General features: G+C 39.0%; 2 protein-coding genes across 3 annotated transcripts in view; one reads left to right on the forward strand and one right to left on the reverse strand.

Moving 5' to 3' along the window:
* Positions 1 to 10909, forward strand: part of slc29a3 (solute carrier family 29 member 3) — a 30349-nt gene extending 19440 nt beyond the window's left edge. For both annotated transcript variants that reach the window (XM_053620665.1, XM_053620664.1), the window contains exons 5-6: positions 2765 to 2927; positions 9044 to 10909. In XM_053620665.1, the coding sequence (XP_053476640.1) occupies positions 2765 to 2927; positions 9044 to 9683 (803 nt within the window). In that variant the 3' untranslated portion in view covers positions 9684 to 10909. The remainder of the gene's footprint in view (positions 1 to 2764; positions 2928 to 9043) is intronic.
* A 1088-nt stretch (positions 10910 to 11997) lies between these two features.
* Positions 11998 to 15233, reverse strand: mgme1 (mitochondrial genome maintenance exonuclease 1). Its single transcript, XM_053620666.1, has 4 exons — positions 14098 to 15233; positions 13408 to 13630; positions 12945 to 13077; positions 11998 to 12845 (listed from the first exon to the last, which is right to left on the reverse strand). The coding sequence occupies exons 1-4, from the start codon at positions 14615 to 14617 to the stop codon at positions 12693 to 12695; spliced, it is 1029 nt and encodes a 342-aa protein (XP_053476641.1). The 5' UTR covers positions 14618 to 15233; the 3' UTR covers positions 11998 to 12692.
* Positions 15234 to 15862: the final 629 nt, after the last annotated feature.

A 15862-nucleotide genomic window follows, 5' to 3' on the forward strand; every position in this document is an offset into this window, starting at 1 on the left:
ACAACTTTATTTATGGACTTTAATGTTGTGAATTCTTTATATTTGCGGATTTCTCGAGTTAATACCGATGTCTGGTGGAAATTTCATGTGAAGAACCTGATTGGAAAAATATTTACTGAAAAAAAATTGACACGTTCAATACTTATTTCCCCCACTGTAGATATATTTCACCTCACAAATCAACAAAATATGTCATTTGGCCAGTAGAGTGCAGAAAATTTTGCATACACCTGTATCGCAAGTAGGTACAGTCATGTGAAAAAATAAGTACACCCCATGGAAATTGTTGGCTTTGGCTTTTTTGACATATTTAGACACCCAAACATTTGATCTTCTTTGAAACTGTGCCTATTAATAAAGGTGATGCACTCTATGAAATGACATAAAATTGACATTTTGTAATAATTTTCACAATTTAAATGAACAAAAAACAGATCTGTCACATGGAAAAAGTAAATGCACCCCTACATTTATCACACCGTCAAATCCATAAAATTAGAATCAGGTGTTCAAGATTGGTTGCCTGTGATTAGGACCTGCTTATGGAGTACAGGTGGAACATATCTTATTTAAACTGCAACAAACATGACAGACGACTACAACCCAGTGGAACACACGGACACGTCACATTCTCCTGAGGATTAATCACACACACCTGTTCTCAGTCACACCACACTACTTAAGAGACTCTCTCTCACACACTCACTCACTCACTCACTCACTCACTCACTCACTCACTCACTCACGCACGCACGCACGCACGCATGCACGCACGCACGCACACACACAGCCATTGCGAAGTATTATGCTCAGTTGATCTTTTCTCTTGTTGTATACCAACCCTTGATCTAGTCTTTGTTATCCTGTTGTTTTTTTTTTGTTTACTCCTTTGACCTTGATTATCTGCGTTGCCTGTTTTGTACAGTTTGCCTGATCATGTGACCACTGCCTGTCTGTTTATGTATTTTGTTTTGCCCTCTGGATATTATACACTTCATTAAAGCTCTTAACTGCAATTGCATCCGTCCTAACCCTCATTACGTGACAAGATCTAGCATCTGGTGTTCCCTTTGCTATTGAGGTGTGTGGTGTCATCATGCCAAGATCTATAGAGTTCTTTAAGGACTTCAGATATAAGGTTGTGGATGCCTATGAGTCTGGCAAGGGATTTAAAAAGATTTCCAAATTATTTGACATACATCATTCCACTGCAAGGAAAATCATCTACAAGTGGTGCAGATTTCAAACGTCTGTTTGGCACAGCTTTTCAGGAGAAGCACCTCATACCAACTGTGAAGCACGGTGGTGGAAATATTATGGTTTGGGGTTGCTTCGCTGCCTCAGGGTCTGGACAGCTTTCATTCATTGATTCGACTATGAATTCTGTATCATATCAAAGAGTGCTTGAAGATAATGTGAGGCCATCTGTCTGAAAGGCAAAGTTGAACTGGAAGTGGACCTTTCAACAGGATAATGATCCTTAGCACACTAGCAAATCCACCAAGGAATGGCTCAGAAAGAAGAAATATAGGGTTATGGAATGGCCTAGTCAAAGCCCACATTTGAATCCTATTGACTTGTTGGTGGGGGATTTGAAACAGGCAATACATGCAAAAAAAAAAAAAAAAAAACATCTTACAGCTGAAAGAATATTGCATTGAAGAGTGGTGACAAATTCAAGAAAGCCTGGTGGACAATTATGTAAAACGCCTACAAGTAGTTATTTGGTAAATGGCACACCTATATAGCGTTTTTATCCAAAGTGCTTTACACTGTCCCATTCATCCATTCACTCACACCAATGGTAGCAGAGCTGCCAGGCAAGGTGCTAACTTGCCATCGGGAGCAACTTGGGGTTCAGTGTCTTGCCCAAGGACACGTCGGCATGTGGAGTCATGTGGGCCGGGAATCGAACCGCCAATCCTACGATTAGCGGGCAACCCGCTCTACCACCTGAGCCACAGCCGCCCAGTTATTGCTGCTAAAGGGTGTAATATTAACATCTGAGGCCAAGTGTATACTTACTTTTTCCACAGCAGAATATCACATCTATTTCTGTTGAATAAATTATTAAAAAAATTTCCTTGTGGTTTTGTTCAAGTATCTTTATTTATAAGCACTGCTTCAAAGATGGGCAAATGTTTGCTTGTCCAAATATGTCAAAAAAGCCAACAATTTGGGTGGGGGGGTTGTCTGGTCTTATCCAGACTGCATCCCTGTGTTCAATGTTCCCACTATAGACTCCGGATCACTTGCAACCCTGATCATGATAAAATGGTTACTAAAGAGGAATGAATGAATGAACTAATGACTACTAATGGCAGCAGGCCTGCAAGCTATGTGAACTGTCTCTCAGGTTGCATTATGGTAACTGGCTAATTTTAACCGTTGGAACAACTAATAAATACAACTCTTACACCAAAAATTAAGTTACAAAAGACTCAACGTATTCATCAGTCACAGACTGTACACTCTACTCGTGTGTGTGTGTCCGTCTGCCTGTGTGTGTGTGGATGGATGGATGGATGAATCCCCTGGGTGGGTGTGTGGGCATGTTGTTTTTATTTCTTGGTGGGGACCAAATGTCCCCACATAATAAGAATGTGATGGATCTAACTTTCTGTTGATATTTGACTGCCAAAACAGCATAGTATTCATTAGCTACAGTAATAGTTATGTCAGTGGAAGGTCCACAAAAGAATCATAAGACGTGTGTGTGTGTGTGTGTGTGTGGGTGGGTGTGTGCGCGCATGTATGAGTGCAGGTCAAGCCATGGGTGGCACTTTGAGTGCAGTGGCATCCATAGTGGATCTGGCTGCAGCAAGTGATGTGACCAGCAGTGCATTAGCTTACTTCCTTACTGCTGACATCTTCATTCTGTTCTGCATCATCATGTACCTGCTGCTGCCCAAACTGGCCTATTCCAGGTGTGTAAACCTCCATTATCATGTTACTGATGGCATTACTTTGTGTTGCTCTCTTTTCAAAAGAAAACTTACAAGCTAAAAACATTTTAGAATGAAGTGATTGGCTTCCAATTCATGTAGTCTGTCAAATGTAAATAGTTCCTTCCAGAAAGCACACAGTTAAACTGATAACTGAAAGGCATTTTATCTTAACTCTTTAGTTTGCCATTAATCAGTACAAGTCAAAGTAACAGCTCTTTAATACCATGTATGCCATTTTATGGTCTTGGTCTTATGGTCTTGGTCTAATGGCATAATCCAGCAGGAAGTGAACGAAATATGCCATGTATTTTGGGCTGCATGCAGCAAAGAGACAAAGGACAGTGCTGTAGCTCTGTGGACAGGCCATGTGTACTGGATATTTAGAGTGACAAACAAAAAAGAGAAAGGCTGGATGTGATTTCAAAATATTTTAAACTAGGTATTCATATAACTTTACTTTATTTAGTACCAGCTACATGCACTCGTTTTGTGAAGGTGTGTATGCCTTTTTTCCATTGCCATATTTCTGACCAAATAGCAAAAGATTCATGTATAATTTTTGTTCTGATTTGGGCTCAGAATAATAACAAACACCTGTGAAAACACCCTTAGTTTACCTGGCTTAGCCTTTTTCAGATTTTGATTCAGGACTGCATGCTAACTACACACTATTTGGTTAGAACTATACACACAGATTTGGTTAGAACCTTGTAGGTTATATGGTCTGTGACTGAAAGTGAGGCTAGTTTGGAAAGTAAGGTTAATTCATGCAACGCTTCACCAAACAAATAATGTACTGTGCAAATGTCTTAGGCACATGTAAAGCAATTTCTAATGATAAAAACAAACCTTTAACTTTTAAAATAGCATTAGTATTCTGCAGTATAATGTTAGCTGGTTTTATAAAGAAAAAAGACTGAAGGAAGTTCCAACAATCCTTTTTTTCTGCACACTTCGGCTCTCACTTGCTTCTCTTTGTGCAGGTCCAACAGCCTTGATGTTTTTATCTGAATAGTGGTCTAGGACTGAAGTAAAAAAAAAAATTGGAAAAATGACAGTTTGGAAGTCTAAATTTTATTTAATTTTTTAAACAAACTCTAATACAGAAGACAGAAAATAAACACCTAAAACAGTGATGTACATCTGTGGTGCTATTAGCAAGATGTTTTAACCACTTTCCTGTTAGCTATATATTTAGCTGGATATTGGGGAACCACCATCTATCTTATAGTGGCTGAGAATCCTACTAAACGTCAAATATGTAGTCCAGTTAATTTCCATTAATCCATTTGATTAATCCATAATCTAATCTGAGATGTACACAAAAACACATTGTGTCTCTCAATTAAAAAGGTGAATATTGCATGTGACATATTTTCAGTGAGCCACAATTAAATATAATACAAATAAGACAGGTTTCTCTCAAGCTTTTGGGGTACTATAGATATCAACTGGGAAAAATGTGTATGTGGTTGAATGGCAGTTTTGTATACCTTAATCATTGTACAGAATGTGTGTTATACAGAAACACTAATTATTTGTAATCCAGTAAACATAAATATCATAAGGTACCACTACAGTTGGGTCCATAAGTATTTGGACAGTGACACAATTATATTTTTGCCTCTGTTCACCACCACAGTGTATTTGAAATGAAGCGGTCAAGATGTGATTGAAGTGTAGATGTTCAGCTTTAATTCAAGGGGTTTAACAAAAAAAAAATTGCATTAACCCTTTGATTTACTAAAGCAATAAGCCCCAAGAAGCTGTGGTTTACAGTGATTTTAAAACAGCTAAGGAGTGGTGTGCCTAAAACCCCTTTGGCGCTTCTAAAAACCACAACCTCACAATGCTTATTGCTTTTATAAAATGGTTACTACATATGCCTGGCAAGGTTTCATAAAATAAACACACAGCAACAAAAAAGCAACAATTTATTGATAAAATCATTATTCGCCAAGCAATGTAGTTCTTCAGCAACATTTAACAGAATGGTTGCCAAGCAGCAGACAGATGCAGCAACACACTGTATTTATAAATGCTTTATACTCTGTTATACTCCTTTTTTTTTTTTTTTCAAAGTTCACAACAAAATCTGGTAACACAAGAACAGAAAGGCCAGATTACACATTGCTAGAAAACACCTAAAAAGCCTGCCCAGTTCTGGAACAAGATACTTTGGGCAGATGAAACCAAGATTAACTTGTACCAGAATGATGGGAAGAGGAGTGTATGGAGAAGGAAAGGAAGGGCTCATGATCCAAAATCTACATCATCTGCCAAACATGTTGAAGGGTGTGTTATGGCATGGACATGTATAGCTGCCAATGGAACTGGATTACTGGTGTTTATTGATGATGTGACTGCTGATAGAAGTAGCAGGATGAATTCTGAAGTGTATAGAGCTATACTTTCTGTTCAGATTCAGTCAAATGCTGCAAACCTGAGACATTGCTTCATAGTATGGAATGGATAATGACCCAAAACATACCACAAAAGCAACCCAAGAGCTTCTTGGCAAAGAAATAGAATGTTCTTGAGCATATTTTTCATTTACTGAAGACAAAATTGAAGGCAGAAAGACCCACAAACAAGCAGCAACTAAAGACAGTAGTCCATAGTCCATGGGTTCCACACTTCAGGCACTCATTGACTGCAAAGGATTTACATCCAAGTGTTACATTCAAACAGAGAGTATGGAGTCTCCAACCTTTTTTCATTTGAGAGCTATTTTTAAAAAAATGAAAGTGGCTGAGAGCTACTCATATCATACAATACTTACAATCTTTCACATAATGTATCATAACTCTCAAATTAACAAACTGATATACACCTCAAGGAGTCAGAGAAGAAAACAGAATCAGAGAATACAGTTCTTTATGGAAAACAGCACACTTTGTTAAAGTTGTCTACACATAACTATACGGTTGTTTACATATATACATTAATGAAAGTCCAAACTAAATTAACTGGAATATAAACAGCAGTAGCATTTCAAATGTCGGCCTGCATTCTGAACTAAAATGTATATCACATGAATGAGAATGCATGGTAAATGAGAAAAGTGCATGATGGGCCACAAGTATGACATGAAGCATTCACACTTATTTACAGTTAATTAGCTGACTGACACTGCATTGATTCCACAAGGGAGGTATATGCTGGTGTGTATGCACTTAGGTTCACTCTTATGCAATCACTTAAATGTTCATCTGTCAGTCTTCTTCTGAATTTAGTTTTGATCACATTTCATATCAGAAAATGCTGCTTCACAAAGGTATGTAGATCCAAATAAAGCAGATGCTTTGAGGGCAGCTTGGTGAATGTTCTTGTAGCTTTCTGGGTCTACCAGACTCCAGAAATGTTGTGAATGTTGCTGAGATTTCAGCTGGATATGATTTTGGAGATTAATAACCTCCATTTCCATCTCTACAGCACTGACATTGAACAGTTCACCAGTTCATTGAACAATTCACAATGTCTATCTCCATGAAAGGGTTGGCAATAAATGCCACACATGGCTCAAGATTTTCAAAATCACTGAACCTTTCCTCAAATTCCTGCCCAAGCCTGGACAGGAGGTCACAATACTTGAATACATCCAAAAGTTTGGTTACATTTGCATGGCTTTCTAGCATCTTTACCAATGAGGGGAAGTGTTGCAATCTTTAGTTTTTCAATTGATGAAGGTAAAATGACAGTTTTGCTTTAAATGCCTTCACAGCACTGATTCTATCACATATGGTTTTGTCTTTACCTTGTAACTGAAGATTGAGCTGATTCAGTTTCTCTGTCACATCAGCCAATAATGCAAGATCAAGCAGCCATCCAGCATCAGACAACAGGTTAGTGTCCTCCCCCCTTGCTTCCATAAAAGCCTTAATTTCACTCAGCAAGGAAATAAAGCGGTGATGTACCTTACTCCTACTCAACCATCTGACTTCTGTGTGAAGGAGGAGATCGCCATACTCTGCAGAAATTTCATCAAGAAACTGTCTGAAACATCTGTGTTGTTTGGACTTTACTCGAATCAAGTTGATAATCCGAACAACTGGTTTCATGACATGATCAAAACTCATAACCTTAGTGCAGATCGCCTGCTGATGAATGATGCAGTGGTAGTTCAGAAATTTAGGAAAGTCTGGGTCGGCCTTGCAATGTGCAATAACTCCCAAGTGGCTCTCTATCATGGCTGGAGCTCTGTCTGTTGTCATAGACACCAGCTTTTCAAGGGGCATGCTTTTTTCCATGCAGTAGTTCTTCAAAACATTGTAGATGTCGACTCCTCTGGTTGTGCTTTTCAGAGGAAGTAATGTAAAAAACTCCTCTTTGGTGGAAAAATCATGAAAAAACCATCCGGACAAAAACAGCCAACTGGGCTGTATCACGCAAGTCCACCGATTCATCACATTGAAATGAAAACCATTTACACCTTTGCATGTCCTGTTCTAACTCTCCCATCGCATCTGAAGAAAGCAAGGAAACTCTCCTTGCCACTCTGTTGGCACTGAGCTGGACATCTGCAATAGCAGACATAATTTCTGTCTTGCTTTTGTGGTCCCTGAACAAAGTTTCGGCCATCGCAGTCATCGCTTTCTTCACCGTGGAGCCATCGGTGAACGGCTTCTTGTGTTTTGTCAAGATGCGCGCCACTTTAAATGATGCCTCTGTTACAGCATTTCCTCTCTTTATCGGTTTGGTGAATAAAGATTATTGTTTTTGTAATGTTGCTTTCAGCTGCTTCACTTTTTCAGTTCGTAGCCCGCTACCCACAGGAAAGTCCCGTGTAAAGTTACCATGAACTCAAGTGAAATGGCGCTCAATATTGCATCTTTTACCAACAGCAACGCTAGCGCCGCAAATTAGGCACTTAGGCATATCTTCCGCTTACATTGGTGAAGAAAAATTCACTCTCCCATTCCTCATGGAAATAGTATATTTTATTCCTTTTGTTTGGTGGAACACTGCCTTTACTCATCCTGAAGCAAGCTAAATTTTCTAGCTAGTACTATAATATAATATGAGCATGATGATGTGCTTGATTGAAACTTTGGCATGACGACCGATGTGGCAAATAATACTACACTTTCAGTGGAGGGTGTGGGATAGGAAATGGTATAGCCCACGCTGATTGGATGAAATGGGAAAGGGTTGCCAGAATGTTTTCTACCTACAATCAGGCCACGAGCTACTGGTAGCTTGTGAGCGACGTGTTGGAGACCCCTGGTCTAGGGTGTAAGAACAATAACAATTTTGTGGGTTGATAGGATGATAATGAATAGGAGTAGGACAAGAGGATAAAAGTAGGTTTATTACTTTTATTCTTGACACAAACAGGACTGGCATTTACAGACAGACAAAGGACAACCATAATCAAGGACACCAGGGGAACTAGTCTCACCCAAGAGAGAGAACATGGATGGAGCCAAAGAAATGGACATAGCAAAAATAAATAAACTATATTAAGCTGTATTTAAAGTAACTAACCTGACTGCCAAAACATAAAAAAACTAGCTAACTACACTAGGCTAAGCTAACAAGAAATACAGGGGTGGCACCCGGCCTCTAGCCTAGTGTGTCTAGACATTCAAACACACCTGTGTGATGGAATGTAGGTGCGTGCACAATCTTACCTGTTCTCAAATCCAGGGAACTAGTATAAGGGTGGAAGGGAGAACAAAGCAACACACAAGCCAACAATCAAAACAACAGGCTAACAGTGAGCCAACAGGCTAACACAAGGGCTTCAATGTGCTCCTTTTAAATGGACAGATTTATGCTGACATGTAATGCAAGTATTGAAAATAATCCTTATATTTATGATTGTTAGTTTGTCCAATTGTTGAGCCTGTGTAAATGGAGGGACTATTTTTTTTAAAAATCATAAACTGCTGTAATTCATAAATGGTTAATGCAATATTTTTGTTAAATCCTTTCAAATAAAGCTGAAGGTCTACACTTCAGTCACATCTTGATTGCTTCATTTCAAATCTATTGTAGTGGTGTACAGAGGCAAAATTACAGAAATTGTCACTATCCAAATAGTTATGGACCCGACTGTATATGAATATCGCTTTCCTTTGTGTCTGCTACAGGCACTACCTGGAGGCTTCCTGCGCTGGCACTGCCACCACATCTGATGGCTCTCTGTCCACTCCAGAATCCACCAGCAATCCAACTGTCACCTCTGTGCCCCCTCTCAAACCCATCATGGGAAAGATGTGGACACTGAGCATATATGTCTTCTGGGTCTTTTTCATCTCAATCACCATCTTCCCAGCTATCTCCTCAGGCATCCAGTCAGTGGATAAAGACTCAGGAAGCCCCTGGAGCAGCACCTACTTTGTGCCACTCACCAGCTTCCTTCTGTACAATGTGGCAGACTTCTGTGGTAGGCAGATCACAATTTGGCTGCAGATTCCTGGCCCAACCAGTCCTGTGTTACCTATCCTTGTGGCTTGCAGGACTGCATTAGTGCCACTCTTTATGTTCTGTAACTACCAGCCCCGGTATCACCTGCACCAGGTATTTTTTGCCCATGACATTTTCCCTGTGCTGTTTGTTTGCCTGCTGGGGCTCTCAAATGGATATCTGGGTACACTGACCATGATTTATGGGCCCAAGGTGGTGCCACGTGACCTGGCAGAACCAGCTGGTGTGATCATGTCCTTCTTCCTGGCAGCAGGGCTGGCGGCAGGCTCTGCCCTCTCTGTTTTGCTTGTCTACATCTTATGACACAACTTTTAGAGCATTTTAGGAAAACTGTTTAATGTAGGTGTTTACATATAGCTCCATCAAATTTTTCTCATTCATTGACTGCTAATTGATTCCTCTTAAATTTAGATTGCTATTTCATAACTACAGTCTTAAACTTTTTTTAAGCCACAAGTAAAAGCTGATTAGTCAGCCTCATATCATTTGAAATATAGGGAATGTGGACTTTCTATGGCCCTTTTTATATGTTAAATATTAAAGAATTTCATAAAAATTAAGAAAAATCAATTATAGCTTTTCTTACAACAGTTGCTTAGAGTTTAAACTGGTCATCTAGATGGCTGCATTTAATTTGGATAGTTCTAAACGGCAATCATCGTTAACATCTGGGGAATCACATGTTGTCACAACCAAGAAACCTTAAACTGCGGAGAGCCTGCAGTCAAAAGGGGAACACGACAGAGCCTGTGCTAAAATGAGAATAAATATCGACATGGCTTTTGAGAGGTGGCTACTACTCTGAGATCTGAAGGGATTGAAGTCTGATGAGGAGATGGCTTTTTTCTGTCGAACAGGTAAGACATTTTTGTGGCTCAGTAGGTACTGAGCTGAGGCTGAGGATGAGTAGCTGGTGGCCACACCAGATACTGACTGTTACTTTTGCTATTGACAACCCCTCCCACCACACACACACACACACACTCTTGTTCAGGGACTCATTATTCAATTTCTGCTTGTCAAATGTCTGTGTAAATTGTTCTGTCTGTTGAATGTTTTTATGTTAATACAAACATTTACACACACACACACACACACACACACACATATATACACACATATATACATATATATATATATATATATATATAAAATGTGTGTGTACATTTGAGACTAAATGGACTAATTGTTGACAGACGTGCTACAATGTTTTGTGGCATTTATAATTATTTTTTCATACTGTTCTTATACTTTTAAAATATCTTTTAATAAACTGTGGCTATAGGTGCTGTTGGAATGCTAGAAAGGACTTTTCTGTGTTTCTGTATTCTGCATGTTAATCAGGTTTCCGATTACAAATGGCCTGTCCAGTGTTCCCTGTAGAAAACAAATGTTTCAAATCATTTCTACATGTTGCTCTGCTGCTCAATCTTTTTTAACATATCTAGAATATATTGATAAAGTGTAATCAATATGTGTAACTAACATTTGGTTAATGAATGTTAATAAAGTACAATTAATATGTATGACCAACATTGAGAATGATTACTAAGAAGCATAATCTATATGTATAATCAATATTTAGAAGCAAAATTAAAACCATAGAACACTTTTTAATCAAGTTGGATGAATTCTGCCTTACTGCACAGTAATTGTTTTTCTGTATCATCCTGTACCTTTCTGCACAGCAATAAATTGGCATTAGACATTTGCTGAAACTGCTTTTTTAAGTAAACAACCTTGAGGCCCAATACCAATTATCGAGTTAGGATAAGGCCTTAGGAAGGGAGGTAGATATCAGTTAAGACTGCAGATAGAAGCAGACAGAAGCTCATTGACACACAGGGGAGTTTTGGTAAGAGACTCTGAGTGAAACCTTTTCGTTGGAAAAAAAAAACTTATCCTCATAAAACCTTTTTAAGAAAATCAGCTAACTGCATGTGCCACAAGTCTATCATATAGACAGGAATAATGAATTGTGACAAAGGAGATAGGCTTGTTTTTAATGAGAAAAGGTAAAACCCTGCCTAAGTTGAGCTCACTGTCTCAAAAGTGTATAAAAGCCCATGAATTTAGACTTTCTGCAGACTGTCTCACTTTATAGTTTCATTAAAGTTTGATTACTTTTGGGCATCTACAAACCCTCTGTCTCTGAAGTTTTTTGACTTGGGCTGCAAAGATTTTTTCCACAACACATATCTTTACTGTTATATCTATCTATATCTGAGCAGGAGAGCAAAGCAAACAAGCAGAATTTTAATCACTTTCTATCACTATTTCCACGCAAATGCTTTTGGCACAAAGTACCATTTTTGACCATTTTGGTAGCTAAATGTGAGGGCAGCAATAGATCAAATAACATGAAATGTCCAAATTTTGAGGTGGAAAAGTAATCTACGTTTCATTTTTTTTTTTTTTTTTAAATAATTTGCAATGCAACAAAAAAATACAGCATGCCATGCTCAGAGTACATAATAAATGATTACTAGCAAATGTGGTGATAAGTATTTATGTTGAAACCACATGACAGCAATAAATCCTAGATAATTACTGCTGCACAAAATAAGCCTTAAGTTTCAATAAACATTAAATAAAAACAAAATCTCAAATGCTCCTATATATCCAAGTAATACTTTAATGTATATCAGAAAGGATGTCCTGTATCCTCCACTAATGGGGGAAAAAACCCCTCAAGATTTAATTGCAACCACAGCAGCAAAATTTAGATGCAGAGAGATTAAAAAAACAAAAACAAAACTTAAGTCCAGTGGAGGTCCAAGTTGACTAAAAAGCAATGCACTATACATAACATTCAAAAATTGTGTGTGTGTGTGTGAATGGGTGAATGAGACACAGTGTAAACCACTTTGGAAAAGCGCAATGTAAGTGCAGACCAAAAAGGTTCAATCTGACCACAGGGGGGATTCAAAACCAGACATTCAACTGCACTAAGGTAAAATCAATTTGAGCAGAAGCTGGTCATCCAAACATTTCTTTTGTAAAGAAGGAAGAGCCAGAAGACAAGGCCAAGAAGAGATTTTCACTCATTTTTGAGTGAAAATTAGATTGGTGTAGTCCTCTGCACTCAAATATTTCTGACAAGTTTATGATACCTACATTACAGAAAGTGCATGCTTCTTTTAGAAAGTACCAGTATAGATTACACAATTCCAGACAGATATTAATCATATAAAGCACAGCTTTCCATGGATCTCGTAGACCCTTTCTTGGAACAGAAAGGAGAAAGACTAACAGAACCAACAGTACGCACAGTTGGACAATTAGAGACACATTTGGATTTTTTTTGCTCCATCAGCAAGGACTGGGTGACACATCATTCTCCATATATTCCTCCAGTCGGAAGAGCCATTTATCCCAATACTGCACCACTTGGTCTGCATTCAGGAAGTGAGAATGGGCTGGTGAGCCGTCTTTGTAGGCAACCACAATCAATCCACAGTCCACCTACAGATGGAGATAAACATATGGCAGATAACTAACTGTATTCGCTCCTGTAAATCGTGGGGGGGGACAGGTAGCTCATACAAATTTGAATTGATATACCTGGTAGTTGTAGTTTTTGTCACTGTTTAAGGCTCCAGTGTAGGCAGCCACCTGCAAGGGGTAGTCATATGTGTTGTCAAGGAATGGTTTTGGCTTCTCCGATGTCTTCCACTCTATGACACACAGTGAATTCCTGTATATTAAAAATGACAAATAGTTGTTTAAGGAAAAAGCCAAAACATCAGCAAAAGTGCTGCTGTATTTATGTGATGTACATACTTGGTTACATAATACAAAAAATCCAGTATTATTAATTTTACTACCATACCAATTTCTTGTCTTTCTATAGTAGAATTATGGAAATTTGTGTTCTATAAAACATTTTTGCTTGGCCATAAACATAAGTTTTAAAAAAAACAACCATTGGTCAAAGTAGCCCCAGTCAGTCCAGTCCTTTGATCAATAGCGCACCTCTTAACCAGTGACATTTGTTATAGTGTTAAAAATGCTGGACTCTTCTCACTTGTACATGGCAACACAATCAACAATGCCCAAGTACTGCAGAGGCTGATGCTCCACAACACTCTCGATGGTTTTCACTCCTGTAACGTCCTCCAACACGTGACTGATACTTTGTAAATACCCAGACACGTTTTCCAGACACACTCCATCTTCATTTAGGGGTTTTTCTCCAGTTAAAATCCCTTCGACAGCTACATGCAACAGTTTCCCCTGTGTGAAAAGATCTAAAAACCAAAACACAAGATGACAGGTGAATCACTTTCTTTCGGGAAGGTTCGACAAAATGCACACAGGTTTCCAGCCAAGCGTTTTGCAAATTGGAAGCAGAGACCATAAAAAAAAGGGAATAACTGTTTTCATTAGTTAATGTCAGGCAACTATGCTAACAAGGTGGCAGCTCAGTGGTTAAGACACTGGACTTCAGAAGGTCATGAGTTCAAATCCCAACACCACCAAGCTGCAACTGTTGGGCCCTTGAGCAACGCTCAGCTGTACAAATGAGATATATGTAAGTCACTCTGGATCGTCTGCCAAATGCCAGAAATGTAGGAGGGAGCAACAATCACATTGAGTGTTCCTAACCTCCAGGTGTTTTAATAATTTCTGGTTTCACTTAGGATTTCTTGGGCACAAAATAAAATTTCACAATAAAATAGGTGCATGGGCACCAAGTGGGAAAACCAGGGCCTACTCTGGCTGTATTCTTTGAAGCCTTCCACGCCAAGCTCAGCGATCTTCCTTTTCTTCCATCTCTCCAAATAAAAAGCTTGCTGGGCTGACATTGTCTTTTGAAGTATTTTTGTTACACTTGGTATAGAGGCGTGATCTGAACCTCTTTTCAAGCTTATGCGAGTCATGCTTCCCTCTGCGGTCTCTGCGTCATGAACACGTTTTGCGTCGTTTAACAGAGGCCACGGATTTTTAAGCGCTCTGCACAGCTTGGACTTTGATTTGACGACAGATCCGTAGAGCCATTGGTCTTCGTTTTCAATACGTTCTGGAGTCTGACAGCTGACTCTCGTAGACACGACCGCTTTCACCAGTGATGAGTAGTGCTCCGAGTCCACATCGCTGTACTGACTGCTCTTCTTGCGCGCGCGCAAACCAGGGAAGCACGAGAACATCGCCGTGTGTGAGCACGAGCCGGAGAAGCGTCCAGAAAGCACAGCGCTCACACAACACGACTGCAGACACAGCCTGTAGACCCTCATTGTGGCTCCTGTCTTCAGCTGAATGCCACGTTCACGTCCACTTCTCGCAAACTCCGGCTTTTTGTGCAACACAACGAGTCCATTAGACGTGTCACGAATCTAACAAACTTTCCCCGCTAGTACATTTCGTACCGTACTCGTCTGAACGTGAATCCAGTCCGATTAGCAAAGAGTAGGGAAATGTAGTTTTAAATCAACCACCCCCAAAATCGAGGAACTCCCGCTTTTAAAACACCATTTCCCACAATGACTGTGTGTGTGACTGTAATTTGTGCTCTCTAAAACCTATATAAACAAAAGTTCCGCAGTGAGCATTATTTTAATCTCTAGAAATCATGAAACAACGTACTTTTACTATGAGAGGAAAGCTAAAAAAAAAAAAAGAAATATTTTAACGCATAACCGATACACCAACCATAAAATGTGGTGCTAAAAGGTTAGAATTAATAAAAGCAAGCGATTGACTAGTTTACAGCTGGTTCAGCCACCGGGGACGCGGATACACTTACGGAGCACTTTATTAGGAACCCTTACAAAAAATGTGTCTGAAACCGCTCACTCGCTCACTATTCCCTATATAGAGAGTGACATTTGAGTCCACTATATGGGGAGGAAGTGAAGGAAAATGAGAGTGTGAATCCGGACGCTGATAATGAGTCCTAAAGCACTGTGTAGCGGATATTATTGTTATTGTACAACAGTAAAGTTCATGTTCTCACTGTTCATTTGTCACGTTTATTGTATTAGTTTATAAAGATAATTTTATTTAGCATTAGGCTTATTTATTATATTTAATAAATATCTTTATTATTTAAAAAATAAAAAAGAATAAAAACACCATTGTCTGTCACATTAATTTTAGTTGTTTATTATTATTTTTTTTTTAAAAGAAGAAGTAGAAAATAACTATTTTCACAGGGTTTAATTTTCGGGGGTTTTCCTGTCAGTGTCCTCAAGCTGACTCCTGAAGTAAACCTGCTGTAAAATCTCTGTCTGGCTAGTTTTGGTTTTGGTGAAACTTCTTTTTCCTGAGGAGAAGAAAAAGGCGGATTTCAGAAAGAATAACAACTTTAAGGCGTGCTTAGTTAGCTCGAAAGTGCCACCTATCGGTAAGAAGACGTCAATACATTTTTTTCTAATATGTATGTGAATAATGTACTGTGAATTTGTTAACTCAGAGGTTCTCAACCTTTTGCAACTAAAGCCCCCACAAGCCTTCCCTATCATGACCCCCCCCCCCCCCAA

This window comes from Ictalurus furcatus, chromosome 3 (genome assembly GCF_023375685.1).
Source record: "Ictalurus furcatus strain D&B chromosome 3, Billie_1.0, whole genome shotgun sequence".
NCBI classification, from domain to species: domain Eukaryota; kingdom Metazoa; phylum Chordata; class Actinopteri; order Siluriformes; family Ictaluridae; genus Ictalurus; species Ictalurus furcatus.